The sequence below is a fragment of the Clarias gariepinus genome, chromosome 23 (genome assembly GCF_024256425.1).
Source record: "Clarias gariepinus isolate MV-2021 ecotype Netherlands chromosome 23, CGAR_prim_01v2, whole genome shotgun sequence".
Lineage (NCBI taxonomy): Eukaryota > Metazoa > Chordata > Actinopteri > Siluriformes > Clariidae > Clarias > Clarias gariepinus.
Genome location: NC_071122.1, coordinates 7,277,609 through 7,293,902, shown reverse-complemented (window position 1 = coordinate 7,293,902; position 16,294 = coordinate 7,277,609). Strand labels below are relative to the sequence as shown.

General features: G+C 35.5%; 2 protein-coding genes across 2 annotated transcripts; both read left to right on the top strand.

The window, feature by feature from the left end:
• Positions 1–1,902, top strand: LOC128511612 (uncharacterized). Its single transcript, XM_053484547.1, has 2 exons — positions 1–60; positions 136–1,902. The coding sequence occupies exons 1-2, from the start codon at positions 27–29 to the stop codon at positions 1,740–1,742; spliced, it is 1,641 nt and encodes a 546-aa protein (XP_053340522.1). The 5' UTR covers positions 1–26; the 3' UTR covers positions 1,743–1,902.
• Positions 1,903–4,025: 2,123 nt separating this feature from the next.
• rnf207a (ring finger protein 207a) lies at positions 4,026–6,310 on the top strand. The gene is made up of 6 exons (XM_053483527.1): positions 4,026–4,109; positions 5,055–5,226; positions 5,522–5,707; positions 5,829–5,880; positions 5,971–6,088; positions 6,166–6,310. The coding sequence occupies exons 2-6, from the start codon at positions 5,074–5,076 to the stop codon at positions 6,260–6,262; spliced, it is 606 nt and encodes a 201-aa protein (XP_053339502.1). The 5' UTR covers positions 4,026–4,109; positions 5,055–5,073; the 3' UTR covers positions 6,263–6,310.
• The last annotated feature ends 9,984 nt before the right edge of the window (positions 6,311–16,294 follow it).

Here is a 16,294-nt window from a genome sequence, read left to right as displayed (position 1 = left end):
TTCACAGGCTCTACTGGCTGCTCTTGATGAATTTTGCTGTAAACCTCTATGCTGATCCTGGTGAGTTCATTACAACATTTTAATGTCTTAAAATCTAAATAAAAATCTACATATTAACTCCATGATGTGGCCCAGTTTACAGCTATGCCTCTCAATATAGAGGTGAACCTGGAAACTTAGCTGAAGCAGAAAATACCCCTGCAACAAGAGAACCTCTGCCACAGGAAGTTTCTTGCAGTGGCATAAAGGGCCAAGGTCCTTGTTTTGAGATGTTATCAACAGGTGGCAGTAATGATCCATCTTTCCAGCCTGCTAATTACAATGCCATGTCCTCTTCCTCTGGAGTGACCTCACAGAGATCAAGTTATGGCATCTTGCAGTTGGAAGACAATCATGTTTTACCAGGTTTCGCTTCTTCCTTCAACTCTATTTCTTCTGACAGTGGTTCCAATTTTGTCCAAAACCTGCAGCCTATAGGTTCCAACAAATATTTTAAGGATGATCCTCCCTTTGTACCATATGCCCCAGTGTATAGACTTCTAAAACCACAAGGTGTCCATAGCTCTACTAGAACCATGCCTTATGCAAACTATAACCTTCCTATTAGCAGGTCTGTAACGTCAACCTCTAAATCTATACCAAATGTTTATAAGGCTGGATTCTCTCAGATTAGTTATGATACCACACAGCAAGTAAATGCTTATAACTCTGTGCCTGCTACATATTCAAGGAGAAAACCCTCTCTAAACAACATGATAATCTCAAGTGGCCCCATGATAACATTTATTAAGCCAAATCAGAGTAAACACCAACCTGTACCAGTTATTGACCAAGCCCAGAATACTTATGAACCTCGTGCACACATCAAGCCATTGGTGACAGTTGACCAACCTCCTGCGGAAACTTCTAAGCCTTTCGAGCAGAGTCAAGGAATTAACTACCAAAGGCTTACTTCCCAACCTTCAATGAATCAACAATCAAGAACCACAGACCCTAAGTTTATTCAACAGGAAAATTCCTACAGCTCCTCAGACACAACCTACAAACCATCAATTTTCTTCAAACCAGCTCAAACCATCTATTTGCAGCGAATATCCAATCCACTACAGAGTGGCCAGCAGCTAGCAGATTTTTCACAAAATGATCTACATGAATTTAGGCCTTTTGCATTTCCATTGAATAGATTTGTATATAAATTTACAAGACCTGGGTATGACTATGGCAGATCTATAAGTACAGGCACATCAGGGCATGTGCCATCTAACAGTGCTAAGACAAGGGAAAGTAATTACAATCAAACTTTCTCCCAGTCTAGCCTTTTTTTCCCCATGGCTGTTTATGGTTCTCCTTACCCTGCAGTGTTTTCGGATGACTCAACCTATAGTATTGCTCAGTCGGGAAAGGTGTATGGCTCAAGTGATGCCTATACCTCAAATTCTCAACCTACTTTTAGCAGTTCCAGTTTTTCTCAAAATCCATACTTCAAAGCCAGGCAAGGTCAAGGCTCTTATTCTATGTTCAGGTCACTTCAACCCATTTACAAATATTTTCGAACAAGAACTCGCCAAATGCCAACCAAGAGTTTCAATACTTCCTTTTCTCAAAATGATTCTGTTCAGAATTCTGAGCAACTAAATCCAATCTCTGAAGTCCAGGCTGGATATTTAAAAGGCTTTAAAACTGCCATGGTCTCTGCCCCTGTCCAAAACTGTTATCAAGGGGAAGTGCTCTCAAAACACTAATTCTCAACTTCTGGTATCTATCCAGTCTCATCTAAATAAACCTAAAAAACCTGTTTCATTATTTGTCAAGCTTGCCTTTTCCAGCTGGAGAACCTGTAGCCAGCAACTACAACCAACAAACTGGACAATCGACTCAGGTTATCTTTTTGACAAATTTATTGCATGGAGAGGGTTATAATTTTAGCTCTAAAGCAATGCAGGGTTATTACAGTTCTGTCCCTTTATTTGTGTCCCAAGGAAGTGGGCTTGCTATGACAAGGTCTGTTTTTGACCATGTGACCAGTGGTTATGTTGTAAACCAGACTAGTGGTCAGTCAGGTGTCCTTGTGAACCTTTGTCATCATAAGTTAGTTGACCAAACTGTCTCAAAGTTGTCATGAACCTTCACCACCATATTCAGCATTTGCCCTGAGAGACTCCAATCCAGTGCTAAATTTCCAGAAGAGAATGTTCCAGAAACCCATGTCATGAATAAAGATTGACTTTATGTGAAACTGTTTTCTTCATTTTTCTTACAGATTGGTTCACCTGTGGTTATGTACCTCTACTTCCACCTTTTAATATTTATTTTAAAAAGAAAATTTAAGTAAAAACATTTCCACATGCTTGGGTGTGGAAAATAATTATAAGCATTCTGAAAAAAATATTAAATTAAGTTACCGTGTGTCATGATGGGTTCAGTAACTGTTTCTACTAAGGTTTAAAAAGATCCTTTCTTGGGTTCCTTTTAAGTGGTTCTCCATAGATTCCTAAATCTGAAATGTCAGATGACCCCTATTTGTATGTTTCTTGACAATTGTAGGGTTGTAATGGTATATCAAAATACAATATGGTTTAAGATGGGTGGAAAAAAAAACAGAGTATTTACACTAATATAGACAAAATAATGGTAATTGTTTATCATCCTGTTTGTTTTACAAAGGTTCATTGTATTAGTTTTTGTTGTCTCGTGCGCTCTCTCTACAGTATGTAACAGTTCATAAAAGCTAAGTAGATAGCTTCTACATGATGTAACTGGAGGAAAAGTGCATAAATGTACGAGTATGTCTATAACTAATTGATGTTTTATATATTCTATTATTGTCTGTATACTGATAACAGACGTCTGATTTAACTACTAAAAGCCATAGCTGCAGCTTACATAAAGCATACATAAATGTTAACTGAGATGTTGAAAATGTTGAAGCAGCAGTTTCACAGAAATCATTATGCTCCATCAATCTTTAAATGTTATGTAAAATATGAAGTTCTATATGTTAACTTTGTTGAAGGGGGGATTTGGTTAATAATATATCTTGTACTGTATAAGAAAAAGGAGCCCGAATTTGGTAGCGTTACAAAACTGCAGCACTGACCCTCAAATCAGTTCTGGTTGTTGGTTTCTGGTGATCAAGGTCAGCATAATGTAGGCCAGGTCCTGAACACTGAAATGCTTTGAGAATAAAGTTCCAGAAGGGCCAAGAGTGACTAAATGCTTTGTAATGATTCCCATTGCCTGGTATATACTTTTTATAACCAATTTCTGAGAAGCTCAAAGCTTAAATGGTGTTTACAGGTCATCATGGGTGGAAGCACTTTGAGGTCTGGCCAGATGAATTACAGGAACAAATTTATGCCAAGTGTAGGAGCTAGCATTTTGATTATAATCACTGTAATGGGTAAACATTACAGTCTCTTGCTTGTGCCTGGTTGGCATCATCAGCATGTGGAGCTAAGCATACTTGCATTCCAAAGAGGAGTGTTTTGGAACGACAGTGTGTAAAATGTTAAAGCTTGTCTAGCACTGTGCTCAGTCTATTTAAAGGCCTCTGTCAGGTGCCAGTATGTTTCTGCAATAATTATAACCTCTCCTTGGGATTTCTCATTCTCATTCCTGGAAACCTGCAGTGTTTGTTTCACCCTATCTATCGGCATGTACAAATGTTGTGTACATGTAGCACGTATGCAGTTGTCGACTGATTGGTTTGTAGGTAACAACAAGGAATTTTTTTGCCCCCTTTTCTCTGAGGATATTGAATGACACAGGTGTCGTCAGCAATTTTCCACATCAATCACCCCCTGCTGTTCTCGGCTCTCTCAGCCTGACCATGGCAACACACGGGCCCAGGGAACGTTTTGGGTTCTCACTATTTTTAACAGAATTACACAGAACTCTTCAGGACTGAGCTCTGAGCACAGGTCTGACGTACAGAGAGGGTGGGATGTGAGGCCAGCTTGTTTCGCCAACCATGACGCGATCTTAAATTGGTGCAGGTCAGACGGAGTGGCCGAGGCATCCACATGTTGCCTAAGAACTTGCAAGGAACTCTAAGGGAAAATCTGTGTGTTTAGACAACAGAAAAACGTGATTGACAGATCATCATTACGGTAATCCAAATTCTGTTGATAGTGGCTTCATATGTTAAGCCATTAATATGAATCTTGATTGTTATCATTATGTTATAGTTAATTTTTTAATTGTAAAAAGTTTTATGGTTGTATTTGACCATATTTAAAATGTAATGTTTAATGTAGACCTTTTCCTTTTTTAGATACTATAGTAAGTTCACGCTGTAGGATTCTTGCACAAACCTTTTCTTGAGGAGGAAACATCTAGAACCAGAACCTCTTTAAACATTACCAATAAATTTGGTGAAGGAAACTTTAAATCTTAAAATAAAATAATGAAAATCCTGGAATTTAATTAGAAGTATGAGAAGCCTGTGTTGAGTTTTACACATTACATAACTGTTAAAAAGATAACTTTGCATTTATTTACTCACGCCTTTAATATAATTAAATTTTTTTAATAAATAAATTTATTTAGTAATCCCTTGAATACATTTCCTCATAATTCTTTCTGTAACACAAATCTAACAAACGGATAAAAGAAACACAACACACCATGACCCTTATCTCCAACATCTCCATGTTTCTGATTAACAATGCAAAAATTACATCTTAGCTCATGACATATTCTTAAATCTAAAAAATAATACTACAACAAACCAAATATAAGATTATTTAGCTTATTAGTCACAATTTACTAAAAGTTTAAGTAATAATTTGTAATAATTTTGTCCGCTTTAGGAATTCATTTCTTGAAAGAAACAAACTAATTTGCGAATAGAACAAAAATTTTCACTTAAAATGTTTGTAAATTTTGACTAGAATAAGCAAATAATCTTATATTTGGTCTGTTGTAATATAAATTTTTTTGATTCAAGGATATGTCACAAGATGTCATTTTTTGCAGTGAAATTCTTCACATACTGTACTTGTAGCATGAGCTGTACATATTGCGATATTTTTTTCCTGGCTTGTCTACTGAAGGTTACAAACTTCTCAGTCCATGTCATCGATTTCTCTAAGTGCAATGCCTCAGGTCCCTTCTTTGCGACGTAGAACCGCTTTACACCGCTACATCTCTACTAAAGTCCTATTGGCTGAGGGTGAGGAGACGCCTTTCACAGAGCATTGTCGCAACTATGAAAACAAGTTTCAGGTAAGACACTCATTCGCCACCTACAGTCTGTCAAACAGCACTAGACTTAATCAGAAAACCAAAGCCGTAGAACTAGAAGCATTTATGGTCAAAATTTTTACTTCAGGGGGACGAATCAAATAATATTTTACAGTACCAGATGTTTTTTTTTTTCATTATATTGTTTATGATTCTTAAAATACAAACAGATATTTATATATTCATTTAAATAATGTAGTTAGAAGGCTTTTGTTTTTTCTTTAATTCATAATATAATTTGACTCAAGTAACAAATTCGTCTTAATTTATGAACCAGATTCTACAGACAGAGATTCAAAAGCTGAAGGATCAGATGCAGGAGCTGCACAGAGACCTGACCAAGCACCACTCGCTCATCAACACAGACTCCACCAAGGAGATCCTGGAGAGATCTGTACACATTGACGAACAGATCACAGCACAATACTCTGCCATGCAGACTCTGAGGACTATGTTCGAGGAGGTGAGGATGAAGGATGTCATCATGAAGCACTCCTACTCATCATGCCAGTTTCTCTTAGTATGTAGAAACACAACAGGAAAAATATTTTACTGCATCTCAGCATGTATATGTTCTTTAACAGGCATGTGAGGAGACATTTCCAAGACTCACGAATAAGCAGGATATCTACGAAGGTAAGACAAAGATGATGTTTAGGATGTTCCTGTAAATCTCAGTCTTCCTCAATGGATCCTTTAAAGTAGATGATTGTTTCCTAATCTCAGCACAGCTCCAAGATCTTCTCCAGTTAAAACAGGAAAACTCTTACTTGATGACTATTGCACGGCAGATTGGACCATACATTTTGTCTATAGCAAAAGTCAAGGAGCGCCTTGACCCCAGGTACCCCCACGACATTCCCATCATTATCATAAAAATCTTAGTAATCATAAATCACCAATATAGGATTCTTATTTTAGGTTCCATGAGCCAAAGGAACTGGAAGATGACTGCACAGAAACCACATTGAAAATCTATAAAGATAGATCAGTGACCAATAAATCACAGCACAGGTGATCATTTATCCTGCTAATGGCTTACAATATTCACTACAAAAAATTATATCTTGGCAAAAATAAATACCTTGAATATAGTTTATCCAGACTTTTAAAAAAAGGATTGCAACAAACCAAATCTAAGCTTATTAAGCTTACTTAAATTATTATTATTATTATTATTATTATTATTATTATTTAGAAATCCTGTTCTATTGTCATATAATTTAGTTAGATTTAGGAATTAATTTCTTTAAAAAAGCTAAAGTTTCTGCCAATAGAACAAGAGTTTTTGGCCTTACAATTTTAGTAACATTTGACTAGAAATCTTATATTTGCTTTGTTGCAAACTTGCTTTAAAAATTTGGAAATTAAGAAATTTGTTTTGCTAGATTTAAGAACATTTCATTTGTCAAGATGTAATTTTTTTCTGTTTTAATATAATAAATCCCAGGATTTCAAATTAGTCATTAAATAGTAACATTTAAGGCTTTATTTGAGGTTCAGTATTTATGTCCATAATTTTAAATTTCAATCCACGATGAACATGATCATAGCATCTACTAGCTCATCTATAAGTACGCTACATAAAAGTATATGTGCAATAATTTGCAATAATGCGATTGCAATCTAGCCAAACGTGAACATTTCTTTAGGGTTTTAAATTAACAAAGCAAATATAAGATTCTGTATAAAATATAGTGTTATAAAAGAAATGTTTCTTTCAGAAAACAATCCTTTGCAATCAGTTACAAATGACTAAGATTCTTAATCTTACAGAAATCTTAAAGAAAAACTTTGACCACTGGCAGAGCAAACACAGAAATATTTCAGAATGGCAGCTCTGTATAGCGGTATCTCTAACTCTCTAACACCTTCATTAACAACATAAAGGACTATTATCATAATTCTAGTCTCCCACAAGTCCAGACTAAAGTACAAAACAAATTCAATAATATAAATTTAATATTTAGGATTTCTACCTACTGACTTTGGATTGATAGTAAATTCATTTTAAATGAAATAAAATACTATTAGAATACAGTTTTTGAACTTAAGCTGTCAATTTGTCAAATTTACAACAGTGTTTGACAACAAACTGTAAGTGACTTTCTCATTAAATAATATTTAAAATCTGTAATAAAGTTTTTAAGTAATGTTTGACAACTGAAATGGCATGTAAATTGCACTACAATCAGGTACATTGCATGTTAGGTACATGTACAAACAACTGTGAAACTATCCCCGTTTATCTTGGGTTTTGAATTATTTTTAAGTTCACAATAAGTGAATGAAGCAAACGAATACAATTTCTACTCTATTTTGAATCATGTGTGAAATGTGTAAAATGTGTGAGTAATTTGGTTTGTGTACTTTGTGTATTTAAAAAAATAAAGAATATTGCAAAATGAAAAGTATTTATTATTGTAATTCCAATAATTTGTAAAAATCTAACCTTGAATATTTGAAAAAAAAAATAGTCAAGAACCTTGGAATAAAGGGTTGTTTTTGTTTGTTTGTTTGTCATTGTAAGCTAGATGGTTAAGTTTAATACATTTATTCACTGTAAAAAAAGTGATATCAAGTAAACCTATGTTGAACCTAGTCAAATTTATTTATTATTCCTAAACTAAATCCAATAATTTTTTTTTCATGAAAGCTTTCTATTTTTTTTATTCTAAACACATTTTATTAATGCTTAAAGCATTTTTAGTAAGTAATTTTACCTTTGTGGAATGTATTTTATTTAAATAATGCAAAGATAGCTATATAAATCTAGCTAAAACAGAACCTAACATTTGATTTATTACCTGTAAATTAATTTATACTGTATGTAACTAAATACTGCCTTGACAGGTGATAAACTTTATTACTAGGAACGTAAGTGGCTGGGTATAAAACTCATATGACTTTATACATCATGGAATGTGCCTAGATTAAAAAAAAATTAATTACATTTAATTTCTTTCATTATAAACAAAACGACATGTGTGTTATGCTTGGAAAGGAGATGTTAAGTTTATAATAATAATAATTTAAAAAAAAGAAAAATAAACGACCAAATCACTAAAAGAAATAAAAGATGCACTAAGTTACAGTAGGTTGTCGGTTTTATTTCTGTTATTGAAGAGGAAAGGTAAGGAGGTTATTTTGGGATAGAGGGACATATATTCAGTGAGTTATCTTTACGTCTGTCTGTGCTGACTGATTCCTGGAAGAGGAACTCTCATAAAATTCTGCATGTCCTGATCATGGCTGTCATCACTCTCTCAGGGTACGGCCAAAAGTAAAGAGGCTATATGTCTCAAGGCTGAGCTGTCACCACCGCAGAGATGCGCGCACAGCCATATCAGAGCGACATGAACTAAAAGATAGAGAAGTTAAGGAGCAGGTATGATGCGAAGAAAAAGATAAAGGTCTAGCCATAAATCAGGACTGCTACCAATAATGATTCAGTCAGTTCCTGAAAATACTGGCATATATTAGGGGGGGAACAAAAAGAAGTGTAAAAAATAAAATAATAATCAGGATCAGAAAGAGCTTTATCGCCAAGTACATTTGCACATACAAGGAAATACAGTAGTTTTGTTGGCAGAAGCTTTCAGAAATGACAACACCACACACAAAATGAAAAAAAAAAGGGAATAGGATGTGGGGTAATGTCAAATAAAAAAGGAAAAACAATATCACTAATTCACTCTTCAAGACAGATGGAGCTCTCCATAATCAGACTTTCAGAATATTGAGAAGAAATTATTTAACTACCTTTTATTGATTCATTAGGTGCAATTATGCAGAGCAACTCAGGAGGCAAACGAGCTGCTGGTTTGTACCCGGGTGCACCGACTGGCCCATAAATCATCCGGAAGCAGGTGATGTGTCACTCCATGAAGGTTGATAAACTCCCTCAAGCCCCCTCTCCAATCATCTCACAAGTTTAACAACAGCAAACCATTTCTCTTTGTCTCCTAAACTGCGCCTGTATATTAGTTCATGTCACACGGTGCATATTGTAGTCCATGGGAAGGAATCGGAATCAGGGCAAAGCTCTCTCTCTCTCTCTCTCATAGCTGACCCTGCGCTCTGACCCCCTGCTTTCTGACAAACTAGGATATGAGAAGAAACAATTTTTCTGTGCTGTAATATTTGTGACAACTAAAGGCTTGTTGTTGTTGTTGTTGTTGAGGAAATGGTGAACGGCCAAACTACAGTAATTTGACCAAAACAGAAAGGCAACAGTAACCACAGAACCACAGATCTCACAATGTTGTGTAAGAAAATCTTACCATGTATCAGCATAAAGAAGCAGGTGTACAGTTGTTCCTAATAAAATGACCAGCAATTGTAGGTGTGTATAAGACACTATAGTAACAGGGTCATCCCTATCCTCAAGAGCAGATTCTCCTACAAAGAGAAGTCAAGGGGATCAGGCTCATTAAAAACACTGAAAAACTGAACTGTCGGATGAAGCTGCAGCTCAGGGCTCTCGCTCGTCATGATCATTCATCATCCACCCTTCCAGCTCCACCCGCCTCGAACATCCTGCTAACGCTGTGTACGGAAGCATTCTCTGGAGCTCTCGACGTGACTCAATTTTCCCCAAAACCTTCTTTTCTGCGGTATTTCATCTGCATAATATTCTGGCATCAACACATTTCACACTGGATTGTAATAATGAACTTTCTTGGTCATAATTTATTCACATTAAGGCTGGAACACTCCGAAGTAGGTCAGCTAGGAGATAAATCTCTGCTGTAGAAGTGGCCATGAATGATTTCTTGCAGATAATAATACGGCGTGGCTATTTAGTGACAAAACTGAACTGAGAATGTAAAGGGGACAATGTAAAATAATTCCAGGATTAATTTAAGATGAGGAATACAGTAGCCTGTGCTATTATAAGCAAATATCATAAACGGATGGGTATGATCTAGCATATATCATATACTATAAATTCTTTTGTTTTTGTTAAGGTTAACCAGTTAACAGCTTGTTGTACGGCTAAGAAATAACTGTTCCATAATCTGTCATCAGTTTGAGTAAACTAATCGATGATCCATTAATAATAAGTTTATTCACACAGTACAATGCTTCATGTGCTAATTGTGTTTGCTAAAAATCAATTCAACCGCCATCCATGATTACAACACCCAGAGTGCATTACACACACGTACATCAACTGGGATAACTCTCATGAGCATGTAACATTACAAACACGACACAGCTTTTAAAACAGAAGTACACTTTCATTGTAGGCCAACTAGTTTTTACCCTTCCACACGTACTCCTTGTGACAGATTTTGCATATCTTGCTCTTTCCTTTGTTGATGGTTTACTTTTTTCCCCTAAAACCAAAGTACAGAATTTGTCTAGGAAAATTGTATAACAAGTCACCATAGGATACATTATCCGTTATTGTACGCAACCATGTTGTGAGTATGTGCAGCTAACTGCATTATACATGTGCACAATCCTTACGTATAAGATTTGATAAAGGAGAATTAGTTTTTTTTTTTAATATATTTAACTACTTTTATTTAAAACCTATTTGGGCTAATGCTAACATCTGGGCATCTACAGGAAATTTCTTTTTTAAATCTCTATATGTTTGTATTTTAAAAGCTTTTATTAGCACTTATTTTGCTGTATTTGGGAACCGTGATGCACTTTGATATTTATGACAGTAACATTTTTCACAAAAGAAAATTAAACAGAGAGATAATGCTACAACACTCGGAAGACATGTGGACGCTTTGAAGACAAAAGAGATGAGATACATGCGCTGTGTACAGAAAGCTTTTGGGTTCGCTACATCTGGTTATATCTGCTACCCCCAAGTATCTGAACTCTGATAATTTGGCTTCGTTTGAAAAATAAATAAGTAAAAATAAAAAGTTTCCTGCCAATTAAACAAGACATTTAATCCGTCCAATTTGACATTTTGATGCTGAGATTTGGCAGATGCTCTTATCCAGAGTAGTTGGCAGTAATCCTTACACTGGGTTAACACTGTTAGTAAGTTTATTTATTTGTTACAATTTCTTATTTGGGGTAAACTACCCGAAATATTAAAGAATTTCAATATTTTTTTTTTAACATTTGACTAGAATTTTAGAAACATTTGACTATTACACAATATACACAATTTCCTTTTTTTTTGCAATTAACTTGTCATTTAAATTATTCGACACTTTTAAAACATTTTGATCTCCATGTTTGCTCCTCTTATAGTATCTAAGCAGAGCCCTAGACTTGAATCGCTCTCTTTCAAAAAGGCAGAGCAGAACTTTTTCAGGAGCCTTTAATTATCTGATAAACCTCTAAACATTTAATCTGAAACCTGACATGCAGCAATGAGTTCTGGTGAAGTATCTCATCTAGGTTTCATTAACCCCTCGTCATATCTCATATACATCTCCAGGTAATTTTCCTCCACTCTTCGACCGGGCATAAATTACAAAGACATAATGTCTCTGCTTCTCGGCTTCTAATAAAATCTCGGAGCTGCATTACGCCATTTCTAATCGTTTCCTTTCACGTCCCAATATGAGCTCATTCTCTTCCAAATCTCTAATGAACCATTAAAGGGAAGTAAAGTGTTCTGTAGCCATCTATAAGATATGAGATATGAGGTTTTTTTTTTCTTTTTGTTTTTTAATATTTGTCTGCAGAACATGTCAAAATTAAATCACGTTCATGTCGTTATTTCTCTTAAGGGAGGCTTTTTTAATTATTATTACATTGACACATATACTTTAGTTTTTAAGAGATATAAAGACAATAGGTCTTGAGCTGAGGGTTTTTAGGTTTTTTTTCGTGCTGTTGAATAGATTTCGATTTTATGTCGCTTGTTTTGCTGCTGGATGAATAATGAACAATGGAAAGAGAGAAATTTAATTTCATTATAATCATGCATATCGTATTGCAGTCATCATCAGTGTGTGTTAATTACTTTATGCCATGTTACTTATTCACGTCCAGATTCTATATTCATAACTGGTTTATTCATGCATCTATATGCACATGCCTTATTTATTGCTTTGTTTAATAATTAACTACATACAGTTTTTTATGAATTCTGCTGCAAACCTACAGACCTCATACAGTATCTGTGTACACAATGTGCTTTCTCTCGCAGGCATAATCTTTTAAATTTTTCCTTAGATGATATGTTACACAGCATTAGAGTCTCACACTCTACTTTTTAATCGAAGAGACAAATGTTCTACTAGTACAGTAACTCTCCTACATATGAACATTTGGTTATAAACTTTCAAAAATACAAAGATGCATTTGTGCAAGTTCATTTGCAGAAGTTGGGTCACATGTACGATGTACACTGTCAGATGCATGCAGCGTGCATCCTCTCCAAACGCCGTACAAGCCCAGGATGTCCAGAAGCAAACAGCGTGATGAAGCTGCTACTGCTAAGAAGTGGCCATCAATAACAATGGAGACAAAAGTGAAAATAATTAAGAGAATGGAGAGAGGTGCAAAGATGAAAGACATTGCTTTTTCGCATAAATTGCTCAATCATCAGCATGATTCTAAAGAACACTGTACTGTAATATACTGTGTATAGCCAACTGTGTTGGCATCCTAGTACCTAGACTGTGTTTGTTGGATATATGAACAAATTAGACTTATGAACAAGCTCTTGGAACTGAACTTGTTCTAATGTCACCATCTAATGTAGGGGACTTACTGCACAGTGAATTATCTGGATAGGCCTCTTTATTAGGAATACCTGTACACTTGCTTAATCATGCATTAAATTGTTTACTTTTCCAATCACCCTTTTCTGGTAGATGTCCTTTTTACTGCATCTTACCCTATTTCTCCAGGCTTGGGACAGACAGTGAATCTCAGTGGGTAGTACATTTGAGCAGCTGGAGTGAAGGGCCTTGGTCAAGGGCCCAGCAGTGGTTACCCTATGATGGTGGAACCACCAGTGCTCCAGTCAGCAATCCAGAGCCTCAACCATCTGAACCACCACAGCTCCTGTCACCATCTAATTTACACAAGGAATATTTATCAGAATGTCACAGAAGCAACGGATTCATTGATTGATAAATCTTTAGTATATATTTTAACCAGATCAGCATTGTGCTGGATCTGGATCCTATACTGTTAGGGAGTACTTTATGGTAAATGGGACAAACGTGATCCTGTTTACGGTTGAGCTTTATCTGGGTTCTTCCCTAAAACATGGCAGTATGTGAAACGGCTATACGATTAGCCGCCAGTTCTGAACAAGCATGTTAGTATGTGTGCTCACTGAGCTGTCTATCAGAGCGTATATCCCTTCCTCACACTTGGTGTTTTCTCATCTCTAAAACTTTTCGGGATGATTCAAAGAAATGATCATACTCAGTGTCTTTTCAAAGAAATCAGTTTGGTCTGTTTTCCTCCTAAATACAGCTTTCACCAGCTGTTGAGTGCTTCGCAGCAAGAACCTATTAACTACAAGGCTACACGTTAATTAAAGCTCGTCCAAGTGCTTGAACATGGAGGCAAAATGTTGTGCGAGAAATGCTGGAAATTAAAATTTTGCTTAGTACAGAAGAGACACTTCTATGTGGTAAAAAAAAAAATCCTCTCCAAAAATAGTAAAACATTATAAGCAACAAACTGTAATATCATTAGATTCAATTAAACAGGTTGATCAATTTCAGAAGCAGCAATGATTTATAACTTCATGCAAATGCTAATGTCTAAGAAAGTCACACTTTTCTTTTGACTGTTTGCAATCCTGCCGAAACTAAAACCCTACAGTAATTATCAGTAATTTGTATTTGACATCAGCCTGAATCTCTGACCAGCAAATCGAGCGCTAATGAGGACAAGGTATAAATTATCTCTATTGGCACGGGGAGAAAATAATAACAGCTCAGGCAGAAGCACAAGCTCGATAATCAACCGTCTAACCATCACCTTCCTGTGTTTCTCATTAGCAGTGATCTAATCGGGCCCACGTCTATCGTCACTGCGGGCACCAAGCGCCGAAACATTATCTGCATGGAAATATAGCATAAATAACGAATTGCCGTCTCCTTAGCAGGCAGCGTAGTTCCTATGGAAACCACTAACGAGCCTAATGGGAGATGAGAAAAAAAAACATGTGTATAATTCTAAAACAGGCCACATGAAAAGAATAGCAATGCTGTGTGAGAAATAAAATATACACACAAAAAAATTACGTTTTGGTGCAACATTGAAGCATAAGCAGGTCACAGATTACACCAATACTTCACAACAAATGACCAAATGTTTTTAGAGTAACTTCAGAATTTTTGGCATTCTTTATATAAAAAGGACATGCATACATAATGTGTTCAAGGCCAAAAAGTCCGACCACAACAAACCAATAAGGCTTGGTGGTTCAGCATTTTGTGTGTTAGGTCTCAAGAAGAACTTGTGCAACCCTACCAGGTAGAAAATCTAATGGATTTTGTAAACAATCACGGGTTAAGAGTTTAAAAGTGTTTTCTCTGATTGCTTGAATGGAATGGAATATTTATTACTTGTAACTTTTGCTCTTTCTCTTAAATAATTGAGTGCCAATAATTATGTGGCCAGCTAGAATTTTTGCTAATACACGATATTTATAGGTAAAAGTATCTCCAAACAGATTTCTTAATTTACAAGTTGACATTTTTGCATCACACCAGTACGCAATCAGGTGGTTTAAACCCCATAGTGGAAAGCCCATGAGATTGCATTCGAACAGGAAGTGGATTACCATGAGAGGTAATGACTAAATAATATGACAGTTTTTTACTAAAATTCAAGGAACAGTAGAGTACCAAACTTTAAGAAAGTGACAGCGTTGTTGTTTTTATCCAGTACTTTGGGCTTAATCCAAAATAATGAAAAAGCAGCCAAAGTTCAAAAAGTACGCTTAATAAATAAATATTATTAATATTATAAAATATTTTTCCCCTCTAAATTTTTCTTATACACCAATATTTTAACACTAATCTTTTCTATATGTCTTGCATTTAAAAGATTTACATGACAATTATGGTGGAGCAATAGCAATAAATCCTAATATCAATAACTTTAAGATTTATACTTAGTACCAATAATAAAAAATTATATGTAATGATTGAAATTCAACATACTTAGCTAAACTACAAATTAGATAATTTTTCCCCCAATCTTGTTTATGAAGCAGCTTTCCAGCTAAACAATAGACTACCTGCACAAATACTTTATACCACATTGTAACCATGACAGCACTTTTGCTTCTGTCTTGCCTACTACAGTGGCAATGGTGCTATTTTACACCCGCTATCTGCACGAGCTGAAAATGCCTCTGGTATGCCTATTGATCTAGATCCTATATAGACTATTTTTGAAGGTGAAAAATATTAATAGTACCTAAAAAGAAAAAAAAAGATGATGGATATTGCTGTACTGTACCATTCCAGAGATACATTAAGACATACTGTACTAACCCACCCAACATTTTAGATTAAGTTAAAAAAAAAATACTGCAAAAGGCTGCAAAGTGCCTAAAGACGGTTTTTAAAATTGCTTATTTATGCAACAACCTAAAGAGCAACCTAATTTCTCCTCTCGTCTATTATAATCTCTCAAAATTCAGCATCCCCAGTATATATCAATGCCCGGTCTGATCATCTGTCATCATCTGCACCTGTTTTTCACTAGTTCATGATTTAAGTTGAATGTTGTTTTATCCTTGAATCATTCATAGGTCAGTGTGTGGCTTAAGAAACAAAAAACATTCCTCTGAAACTGCTTAGGTACAGGAAGTGAACAGAAAATGAGAGCCAAAAACAAGAGCTGAAGATGTCCTTCCAAAAGCCTGGAGAACTATTCCTCAGGACCACATTAAAAAACACAACAAAGTCTGGCGCTACAAAAACAAAATATGAAGAAATGAGGGCAGTTCAAGACTTTATCTTGAAGCACAGTGCTGAACATCTTGGCTCTGAGTAACATTTGATTTTTAACAATTCTCATGTTGAGGTTATGTCTATCATATGTCACAACTTCTGCATACCACATTCATACACAAACCAGACTC

Coding starts and splice junctions, on each gene's coding strand:
- LOC128511612 (XM_053484547.1), top strand. CDS start 27: ATGAATTTTGCTGTAAACCTCTATGCTGATCCTG. Junction 61..135: donor AAACCTCTATGCTGATCCTG/GTGAGTTCATTA, acceptor GATGTGGCCCAG/TTTACAGCTATGCCTCTCAA.
- rnf207a (XM_053483527.1), top strand. CDS start 5,074: ATGTCATCGATTTCTCTAAGTGCAATGCCTCAGGTCCCTTCTTTGCGA. Junction 5,708..5,828: donor TGAGGACTATGTTCGAGGAG/GTGAGGATGAAG, acceptor GTTCTTTAACAG/GCATGTGAGGAGACATTTCC. Junction 5,881..5,970: donor TAAGCAGGATATCTACGAAG/GTAAGACAAAGA, acceptor TCCTAATCTCAG/CACAGCTCCAAGATCTTCTC.